This window comes from Haplochromis burtoni, unplaced genomic scaffold (assembly GCF_018398535.1).
Source record: "Haplochromis burtoni strain Fernald_Lab_line unplaced genomic scaffold, NCSU_Asbu1 Contig_1092, whole genome shotgun sequence".
NCBI lineage: Eukaryota > Metazoa > Chordata > Actinopteri > Cichliformes > Cichlidae > Haplochromis > Haplochromis burtoni.
Genome location: NW_024583453.1, coordinates 59,010 through 70,608, shown reverse-complemented (window position 1 = coordinate 70,608; position 11,599 = coordinate 59,010). Strand labels below are relative to the sequence as shown.

Below are 11,599 nucleotides of genomic sequence, written 5' to 3'. Positions count from 1 at the left end.
AAAATGTAAATAGATTGACACTGTATACAGGTATGCAAATAATTACTCACATCCATTTCTTTCTGCAGCATATTTAATGTTTTGCAGTGTACTGTAATTTTGTACATAAAGTATTTACAATATTAAGTGGTTCAATATCTATTATTGAAATATACATATATTTCAAAGGCAGCATGATGGCATGGTGGTTAGCACTGTTTGACACCAATGTCTGGCTGTGACTTTTCTGTGTGGAGTTCGCATGTTCTCCCCGTGTTTACATGGGTTCTGTCCAGGTACTTTGGCTTCTGCCCACAGTCCAAAGACCACATGCAGCCACGTGCCTATGTGTTAGCCTTCCAAAAGACTGGCAGTCTGTCCAGGGTGTACCCCTCCTCTTGCCCCATTGGCATAATTTTGTGCTGAACATTGGGGAGGTCAAGATCTCTGTCTGAATAAATAAATAAATAAATCTGGGTAAATTCCCAGATGATTCAACATGCAAGTATTTTGCTGGTGATACCTGAAATGAGTAAAGAAAATCAACAGCCTATTTATGCAAAACGATACATAACTTTATTGGGGGGGGGGGGGGGGGGGGGGGGGGGGGGGGGGGTTATATTGGTTGGGTCCGATTATGGGGGGGTCGTAACCCCCTAACCCACCTGGAAATTATCCCCCTGGCTTGCCCTATGATGGCTGGGATAAGCTCCAGCGCCCATACATAAAACTGCTGTTTTAAAATTGAGGAATTATATATTTTTTTACTTAATACTTTTTCCTATAACATGTTTCTTGGTATTTTTTTCTGGCTTAAGAAATATTATGTAACACTTGGGTGCAAAAATACAAATTAATAAGCCAAAAGCTGAAGACAAAATTGCAAATATTTCTACAGCTACAGTGAACTTTCCAGGAGAACTGATGTATGCTGGGATGAATGTAATCCACACAGCACAGAATATCAGCAGGCTGAATGTGATCAATTTGGCTTCATTGAAATTATCAGGAAGTTTTCTTGCCATAAATGCCAGGATCAAACAAATGATTGCAAGGATCCCTATGTATCCCAACACTGCATAAAAAGCAAACTCAGATCCTGTTTTACATTCCAGAACAATCATCCTATTGCTGTATGTGAACAACATATGTGGGTAAGGTGGGTTTAAACTCAGCCACAACACACATATTACTATTTGAATCAAAGTGCAGGAGCAAATGATGATTCTTTGTTGTGCATGACCAAACTTTCCAGCAATTTGTTGCCAGGAAATGTGGCTTTGAAGGCTGTGACAACAACAATGGTTTTTCCCAAGACACAGGAAATGCAAAGGGCAAATGTCACACCAAAAGCCGTGTGGCGCAGCATGCATGTCCAGACTGTTGGTTGACCAAGAAAGTGAGAGGACAGAGAAAACACAGAAAAAGAGAAAACAATAAGAAAGAGCTCAGCTCAAAGTTGCTGGCTTTTATCACAGGAGTTTCTCTGTAGTTGATAAAAACCACCATTGTGGCAAGGGAGAGAGAGGCCCCTAACAGGGATACAAGTGTTAGAGCTATACCCATGGGCTCATGATATTTCAGAAACTCAATAGTTCTAGGAATGCAATCATCTTTTCTCTCATTGGACCAGTATTCCTTTGGACAAGGTGTGCAGTCTGCTGCACCTGTTGAGGATAAACAGAAAGGGTTGTGTATTTAGATGTGCATATATTTTTTTAAACCTGAAACATAAACAAACACTGAGTACATCACACTATGTCTTTTGTTTTCTTCTTTTTGGCAGGATGAGTGGGACTGGGGGGCGGTATAGTATACCTGTTGAGTTGGCTATAGTTCCCTCAGCACAGGGTACACAGTCAAAACAACATATAGGTTTTCCCTTAATTTGAGCTTTCCTGGTTCCTGCTGGACAACCATTAGAACACACCGATGTGGGGACCTGTGGCAAAAGACATGTCACATTAACATTCAGGAGAACATACAGTTGTCAAATTCAATACTGCAATGTAAAATAGAGAGACATCATGATTACTGTTTTCCCTGTCCTCCACACTATCTTTTCCTCCTCGATGCTGAGCTTGTAATCACCATTTGCAGCAAATGTCAAATGACCAAGTGTCACATGTTGCACTTTTCCATTTATCAACTGCCAGTTAATGGCATCATAAGAAGCAGGAGGATCGCCATTCTCATCAAAAAACACCTCATCACCAAACTGATTTGTGAAATTCACCTTTTGTAACTTTTTACTGACCTAGAAAGGAAAGGATTATTATTAGATTTTTATCAGCTTTTTATGAGCTATTATAACTAATTTATCAATAATTCAGAAAAATTTCATTTGATTATTTCTCACCTCCTTGGGCTGAATTTCTGAAAGATTTAAACATCGCTTTACTGTTTGTGCTCCAACTGGTTGGCAGAATACCAGCTGATGCAGAGCATGTGCAATAGCATAAACTGCTTTATAGACATTATAGGTCACTCTGAGCTCTGTGACATTGAAGAAATCATGCTCAGAATTCATTAATGTTTCATTGCCTGTACATCTTTTGGTTGTGTCCTCAGTAGTTGCATGTAGCCCTGGCAAAACAGGTGTGCAGCCCACCATTCTCCCAGAAATTTTTTTTTTTTTTTTTTTTTTTTTTTTTTTGTCCACTTGTGGGTTTTTGTTTTTTTTTTTTTTTTTTTTTTTTTTATTGCCCAGAACTCCTTCACGAAAGGTGCATTGGGATCTGTATAAGGACTAATACTTGTAAGAAAGCCATTAAGCTTAGGAATAGCCATCTTCTGCATTACAAATCCCAGGGCGCCACCAAAAGCTGTGTATATTTCAGGTGTGGAGGGCTGAGGTGCTGTTATCCAAGCCTCACTACCAAGCCACTGGATCCCTGTAATGTTTTGTTTTACTACTTCCTTCATCAAAGGAGAAAAGTCACCCTCAGGAGCAAAAGCTAGAATTACTTTGACAGTTGACTGTTTTATTATTTCCACAACTTTCAAAAATCTGTCTTTAGTGTATGTACGTAGAATTGTACCCACAAAAGCAATGCAAATCCCAAACTTTTCAACCTCTTCCTTAAAAGCAAGAATTGCATTACGTCCATAATCATTATCTGACTGTATGGCTCCAATCCACTGCCATCCAAAATGTTTGACCAGTGCAGCCAATGCCTTTGCCTGGAAGTAGTCGCTGGGGATTGTTCTAAAAAATGTAGGATATTTAGTTCTGTCACTCAGACAAGCACACGTTGAGAAGTAACTTACCTGTAGTGGAAGAAAAAAGCAACACCAACAAAATGTGATGAAAATATTCTAAGAAATTGCCTAATAAAGCATAACAAAGCCTTAACATCGCTTAATAAACAAATTTATCTCTTACTATTGGCACTTGAAATGGTCCAAGAGTTCCAGCGACAGCTAAGGACTGAGATGATCCTGCCTCTGCTATGACTGAAGATATTGTTGGAGAACAAGCAGTAGCTCTTATCCCCTGTGGTCTGCTAGCTAGTGTTAGTGCAGCACGTAAAGTGTTAGTAGGAGATGAGCATGAGTTAAGGATCCTATAACCAAGAGATATATTTGGAAGGAAAGCAGGATCATTGTTTATTTCTGCAACAGCAAACATCATCGCCTGTGTCCATCGAAAAGCTCGTAGGTCAAACCTAAAATGTGTCATTACAAAAAATCACAAATATAGAATTGCTGCTGAACAATTGTATGTAACATAACATTAAAGATGCAAGCGTAAAGAAGCATGTATGGAGAAGTCTAATGTATCAAGACTTACACTGCACAATTCACTCCAGGAGGCTCACTCTCAAAAGTATAAGTGCTGCTGACCTCTTTGTTAAAAACTGGAAAAATCCCACCAATCATTATGTCACCCTGCTCAAACAAACTTGGCATGTTAAATTTGCCAAGCAGCTCACAGCCAGAAACTATGCTCAAGTACTGTATGGAAAGAAAAACAAAAACAGTTCTCTGCATGTTTACACTGCACTTCTAAAATCAAATGAGGATAGAGCTTTTATAATGAGCTGGACAAAGGCAAATATCCCAAGGCAGCAATCTGAGCACAACAAGAAAAGGTGACTGCTCAAAAGAAGGTTCACGTATCCAGTGCTGCATGTAACGTAACAGACATGTCCACATGTAATCAATTCCCTACAGATAAAGCAGTTTATTCAACACACTGATAATTCAAAGAGTGTCAAATGCAAATAATGTACTGAATAGTAACTAAGTATCTATTCAATTTTATTCAGTTTCATTTATACAGTGCTAAATCACAACAACAGTCACCTCATGGCACTTTGTATTATAAGGTATTGTAGGGATATGTGCAATGTCTTAAACTGAAGCAATTTCCCCACGGGGATTAATAAAGTATACATTATATTACCTGAACATCTCAGATCATCATTTTACATGAAACTGGGATTATCTGAGGTTAAAGTTATTAATAATTGTTTCGATTTTGCAGGTTGTGCTTAACAAAGGATAGACTATGTCTTCACCAATGTTCCCTCTAAGCTGTGCGCGTGCGCAATTATTGCGCACTGCTGGCATGGTCTCTGCTCACAGAAAATCTGCGTTGCGCACATAAAAAAATCTAACCTGAATTGAAATTAAAATTAATACTTTAACAATTCTGTTTTGCAGTGTTAGTCAGTAAGTGACTGGCTGCTCCCGTATGGGATTAGAACGATGCCACCTTATCCCATAGTCCAGCCAATAATGCGATTCACATTCGTATATACGCAGCTAATCAACGTCGTTGACAGGCTATGACAGCGTCCTTATGTGCCGACACCGGTGTTTTAGCTAGCAAAGGCGTGGCTGATGTGGAGTGAAGCCACGTTAATGACAACGTGTACAACCATTGGAGATGTGAGCAGGACAGACGGAACAATTGACGGAAAAAGTGTGGACTTTATACCAGTTTTTAAATTGTGTTGATAGGCCACGTAAAACCAGAGTTGTGATAAAAATATATGCAATGTTTGGTTTTCTTCCTGAATACTATCATTGTTTATATTTACTGCGGGAAGAAATGGTAAAAACGGCGTTTTATAAGGAAAACGCTCGAAAGCACTCTCGCCTGTGAGCAAAAACAAAACCAAAAAACCCCACCCTTTCCTATTGGTCGAAAAAATGTACCATGTCGACCAATCAAAAAATGATATGGCAACATGGCATTTAGTTGTTTAGGAAGGGGGGAAGTTTTAGGAGTGACGGCGGTGTTTTGAGATGTGAGAGATTTGCGACGTTTAGCGCAAATCTTGTGTAGTTAGTGTGTAGTGTAGTCAATAGTTTTGTTGTGTGTGTCAGAACAATGAGGCGACTGCTGAATGTTACAGGTGTTACAGGAGTGATACATCTCCTGTTGTCAGGCCTGCAGGTATCAGGCTGTTGTTCTCCTTTATCTCATAGTGGACAGAAATTATTTTTTGGAGTGGCACAAATAATTTGTGTGGCATCAAATTTGATGCAGAACAGCTGATTGTTCTGTAAATAGTTTGAAATGTTTATTTAAAAAAACGCCTTGGCTGCATTTTTAGGTAAACAGCTGCAAAAAACTTTGTTGTTTGCATAACTCAGTTACTTTTTTGAAGAAGTAACTATATAATTAATTGCCCAACATTGGTCATTATATACTGTATTTTGCAGACAGAGTTACAGGACTCTCTCCCAGACCACAGACTCATACTCATAATACAAGTCAGAGCTTTATTAAAAAAGAAAAAAAAGAAAAAAAAAAAGAAAGAAAGTTGTGTTTTCAAAATTGGAGTTCAAGTTATTTTTACTTCCAATAGTGTTAACATACTACACAGGTCATGAACAAGATTTTTTTAAATTTTCATTGTAAGTGGGCTAAAGCAGTTAATTAAAAGTAGTCTAACATAAATGTAAATGCTGTAATTTGATTATTTTAATAAACCATGTAACTTGGATGGATTCGATGCTGGCGTGACCACAGTGCACACGTCTGCTGTTGCTCACAGTGGTCCAAGGGACCGCTCAGGGAGTTTGTGTGTTCGCTCAGACACATGAAAAATTAGAGGGAACATTGGTCTTTACTAAAACAAAGTAAAGTTTTTAGGAATTTAACTATTTTTATTGCTTTGAAAATATAGCCAAATTATTTATATAGCCAAATCTCAACAACAATTCTACTAAATACATACAAAAAGCATGTCACGCCTTCAATATGAAATGCAATTCAAAATCTCACTAAGCAGTGCTAGCTCTATTTGCCTGAAAATGTGAAGGGAGCAGTTAAAATCCCAACCTGATTTAGATGTAGCTAATTTTAGTAACATAGTATAAGACGTCTGTGCTGAGTATGGCCTAGAGTCCCGAGGTCAGAATGGGAGACAATCCCAAGGGTGGTTGAGAATGACCGAACTAAGTTCGTGTGGGACTTCCAGATACAGACAGATAAGATGGTGGTGACTAACCAACCGGATGTTGTAGTGGTAGACAAGCAGAAGAAGACGGCCGTAGTGCTAGACATAGCGATACCGAACAACATCCGAGATCTCTGTCCAGAACAGTTCAGTCCTAGGAACAGCTAAGATACTGTGCAGGACCCTCAAGCTCCCAGGCCTCTGGCAGAGGACCTGAGCTTAAAGGAGAGACTGCCCACAGGGGCGAGAGGAGAGATATTTTCTTATTTTTAGATATTTTCTTTGCAGGCTGTAAAGTTAAAATACAGAAGAATGTGCCAATAAACAAAGGGTAACAAATAGCTAAAGAAAACAAACCGCTAAACCATCTAAATTATTACATTCTCACTGAAAAAGAACATAATGAAAAAAAAGAAAGAACATTGGAAAAAGCTTCTCTGGTAAATGGTAAATGGCCTGTATTTGTATAGTGCTTTAGTTATTCCCTAAGGACCCCAAAGCGCTTTACACTATATTCAGTCATTCACCCATTCACACACACATTCACACACTCTGTGTGAAAATGTATCAAAGAAGGTTTGAAACATATTACAAATGAAGCTTGTGTCAAATATATGTAGTAGTTAAGTTCGAATTTTATATTCCTTTACTCAACAGCCTCCCGGATAAACAGAAAAGAGGAAAAAAACCTTTAATCTATGTTTTCAGTTTATTCAGCATCTCACAGCTAAAAAAATTAAAACAGACTACACAGATACAGTGAAATTATTTCTATGATTCATACACCAGGACCAAATAAATTACAAATTACATCGTTCTTAGTGGTATTTTTCCCATCAGATGCTTTTTTGAATTTTGTTCTGGCCTAAATATGATTATATAACATTTTGGAACAAAAATGCACACCAACAAACCAAAACTTGATGCCAGAATGGCAAATATTTCCACAGCTACAGTGAATTTCCCTGGAGAGCTGACATATGCAGGGATAAATGTGATCCATACTGCACAGAATATCAGCATACTGAAAGTGATCAGTTTGGCCTCATTAAAGCTATCTGGCAGTTCTCTAGCAAGAAAAGCAAGTATAAAACACAAGATAGCAAGAAGTCCAATATAACCCAGGACAGCCCAGAATCCAACAGCTGAACCCAGAGCACACTCTAAGATGATCTTTTCTTTATAGTAGTCAATGTTCATGTTTGGGAATGGGGGGTTTATTGTTAGCCAAAGTATACATATCATAACTTGAATCAGAGTAAATATCAGAACAGTGAGCCTCTGTTGTACAGGCCCAAACCACTTCATGACATTACTGCTTGGAAGTGTAGCTCTGAAGGCCATTAAAACCACTAATGTTTTCCCCAGAACGCAAGAGATACAGAGAACGAAGGTAATGCCAAATGCTGTGTGTCGTAGCATGCAGGACCACTCGGAGGGACGCGCGATGAACGTCAGAGAACACAGGAAACACAGTTTCAGTGAGAATAACAGCAGGAAGCTCAGCTCAGAGTTGTTTGCTCTTACAATAGGAGTCTCTTTATGAGTCAAAAATATTACTGATATCATTAGTGCTAAAAACACACCAATACAACTAAATGCAGTTAAAAGTGCCCCCATGATCTCTTTGTAGGAAAGGTATTCAGTAGGTTTTGGAAGACACTTGTCTCTGTTTTCATATGGCCAAAATTCAGGTGGACAGAGCAAACAGTCAGGAGAATCTGTGACAGATGTAAATGACAGAAAATATAAGTATAGTATATCCAAGATATATAATCAATTGAAACATTCGGTGGTTCAAATATTTAAATGTTTTTGATATATATTCATTCAGGACACTAGAACTGATTTTAAATAGGTATCCTTACTCACTTGTCTGATTACTAATTGTTCCCTCGGGGCATTTAAAGCAGTCAAAGCAGCAAACAGGCTTATTCTTTTTTATAGCCTTTCGAGTCCCTGGCGGACATGGTTCTCTGCAGACAGACCTGGGAACCTGATTCGGCAAAATTCAACATGTTAAAACTCAGTACTGAAACACAAAATATGTTTTCTTAATAACATTAAAATGTTTCTAAAACTGCTGTGAAGAAAATATTATTTTTAAATCTATGAAATGTCCATAGTGTTGAGGGAAATTACCTCACTACTGTTTCCTCCCCAAACTATGATGACATCTTCTTTTAGTCTGAATCTTTCCTCCTTTGGAAAAGAGGCATCATATTGACCAATAATACTAATTTCAGCAGAGCCGTCCTCTTTCATCTGCCAGTTTACTAAGTCATAGAGGGCAACTGATTGCCCATATTCATCAAATAAAACCCTGACCCCATTCTTAGTTGTGAAGTTCACATACTTAATGTGTTCGAGCACCTACAGAAAGACAATTAGCACATTTTGTCATATATAAAATCATTAAATAGTCAGAATTTAACAGAAAACAAACAGAAAACAACAATAAATTTAATGATTAGAGACAAAGATCAAATAATTTCAATATATTAGGACTTACCAACTTAGGTTGAACCTCATTTTTGTTCACACAAAGCTTCCCTGTTGTAGGATTTGAGCCATTCTGACATTGCAGTAGAGTGTGTAGGGCATATGCTACTGAATACACCGCTTTATATACATTATTCTCTTCCCTGAAATATGCCACATCTGTGTAATCATTTGAGACTGTTCTCAGGTCCTCTGCACCAGTACACACAGTAGAAGTGTTTGATGGAGAGTAGCTGCAGTCAAAGAATTCCTCCCAGAAAGCTTTAATTAATGCACTCTGTGGCTCATCAGAAGGCTTCAAACCAAGTAAGAATTCTCCAAGACCTGGTATGGATGCCTGAGGGAGTGCAAAGCCCATTGCCCCATGTAAAATGTGCTTTCTGTCAGCAGAAGCCAGGTCTGGTTGCATTATCCATGACTCTGTGCCAATCCACTGCTTTCCAGTTATTTTATAAGTTTCAATTTCTGACAGGAATGATTTGGCATAAGACAAGGACATAAACAAGAGGATCACATTTGATGAGGACTCCAGTAGTGTGTCTAGAATAACACTGAAAAGTTTTTTGCTTGTTTGTGAGTAGGGCAGACTGTATTCAATACATATGCCTTCTTTCTTTGCTTCCTTAACAAAGTCAGCTGTACCATCCTGTGAGTACATGCCTATTGAATAAATAACTCCCACCCAGCGCCAGTCAAAATATTTCATAAGCTGTGCTAGACCACTGATTTGGTAGCGGTCACTTGGCACCGTTCTGAAGAAGGTGGGGTAAAGTCTTCTGTCACTTAAGCAAGCACAGGTTGAAAGGTGACTCACCTTCAAAAAAAAAAAAAAGCAAACACAACCATCCTTTTTATGTTTTAAAGATAGACAAACTCAATAAACAGTATTCAAAAGTTATCCCTCCCAGTCATTTCTGCTCACCTGTGGAACTGATAGTGAACTTAATATGAGGTTTATGTCTCCACTTACTCCTGATGAAGAATGGCCAACTAGAGCCTGGACATGATCACTGCAGCTTTTTGAATTCTCTCCACTTATAGCCTCTACAGCTGCCCGTATTAGGTTTTCACTCCCGCAGCCATTATACACCCTATAACTCAGACTCACTCCAGGAAGCAGTATAGCATCTCTATTGATCTCCTCCACAGTAAAAATCATTGTCCTGGCAAATTTCAGTTCCCTGTCATTCCGTCTGTAAAGAAAGTGTCAACTGTTGATGCTATACACATAAAAAAATATTTCACATTATCATAATGCACTATATCAGAAAGACATGAAGTATTCTACTAGCATAACATACAGGTGTTATTTATTTATTTTAATCATATTCACTTACTTTGTGCAGTATGTGTATGGAAGTGCTTGGTAGTTATTATCTATAAGTGTCCTTGTACTAGACATAGAGAAAAGTCCTCCTATAATTAAATCACCTTCTTTAGAAAACTCCATGAATCCTGTCTGTCCAATCAGTCTGCATGTATGGTTGTCAGACTTTATCCTTGCCAGCAGAGTGAATAAAATCAAAGTGATCATACTCATCATGAGCTGCCCTCCCCTTCACTGAAGTAGTTGTGTGCTCGGAGCTGACCTTTATAGTTTTTCTTCAATCATCAAAGAAATGTCTCCATCGATTGTGAACACTTTCCCCATTCTCAAAAGATTATTTTGTTATTTTGCATCACTGAAACTACTTCTATCTCTACTTCTGCTATTTGACTTGTAAAAGACAAGCAATTAAAATGTTCTTTGAGAATCTAAAGAATACTTCATGGTATATTGGTTTAATATTAACTCTATATTATGTGTGATATTCTGAAGTACATTTGATTGTGTAATCTAATCAGTATTTCATTTTTAACTGGCCAGATATTCTATCTGTTTATTATTGTTTCTGGCATCAAATTATGTTTTTTTCTTATCTGATGATGGTGCTTTGTTTGTATACAAACAAAAATATTTTTATTCATTTGAAAAAAAAAATGGAATTGTGTTTAAAAAAACATAAAAGCAATACTTCTTGGACCAATATTAATGGGACGTGCTCTACGCACTCTTCTGAGTAATGTTTCTTTCCACAAGGAGCAAACAGGCAAAAAAAAAGAACAGGAAAATGGCGTACAAGAGGACACAGATGGATGCTTTTATTATACATCTTTGATCTGCATTAATACAAATGTTCATTTTGTTTTCACATTTCATATGACAGCTGTAGTGGAGAGAGATGGATGCTTGAAAATGACCTTCATATTAACCTATTGATCTTGACAATTAAGAGATACTTTGTTGGAATCCTAGAATTCTGGTGGCAGGTGACCAGTTGCACATGAAAAAGGACACTCAAGAAATTGACTTTTGTTAGGATGGATTGTCGCAAACTTGAAAGGGAAACTAACACACAGCACAAAGTAGCTAATAGTTCTATCAGCCTTAAGATACCCCAGGATCTCAGTACTGATCCATCAGTTCCCTCAATAAGTAGGTCTTTTGACATGTGTTTCATGTTATTATTGAGGAGAAAAATACTAAAGGTCAGCCAGATGAGCAACACAGCAACAAGTTGGGCATTTAATCGATAGCGTGTTGAAAAAAACAATTTCATGACAGGATGAGCTGCCTTGAAGATAATTAATACATGAAAAGTTCTCCCCACTACACAGGTCAAGCATGCAAGTATTATACACCACTGAGATGGCTGGTAGAT

General features: G+C 37.9%; 1 protein-coding gene and 1 pseudogene across 1 annotated transcript; both read right to left on the bottom strand.

Annotated features, from left to right (window-relative positions):
* Positions 1-743: 743 nt before the first annotated feature.
* On the bottom strand, positions 744-3,861 carry LOC121813053 (annotated as a pseudogene).
* A 3,341-nt stretch (positions 3,862-7,202) lies between these two features.
* LOC121813056 (extracellular calcium-sensing receptor-like) lies at positions 7,203-10,083 on the bottom strand. Its single transcript, XM_042216516.1, has 5 exons — positions 9,820-10,083; positions 8,908-9,711; positions 8,538-8,768; positions 8,268-8,391; positions 7,203-8,116 (listed from the first exon to the last, which is right to left on the bottom strand). Exons 1-5 carry the CDS (start codon positions 10,054-10,056, stop codon positions 7,203-7,205), a joined length of 2,310 nt encoding a protein of 769 aa, XP_042072450.1. The 5' UTR covers positions 10,057-10,083.
* Positions 10,084-11,599: the final 1,516 nt, after the last annotated feature.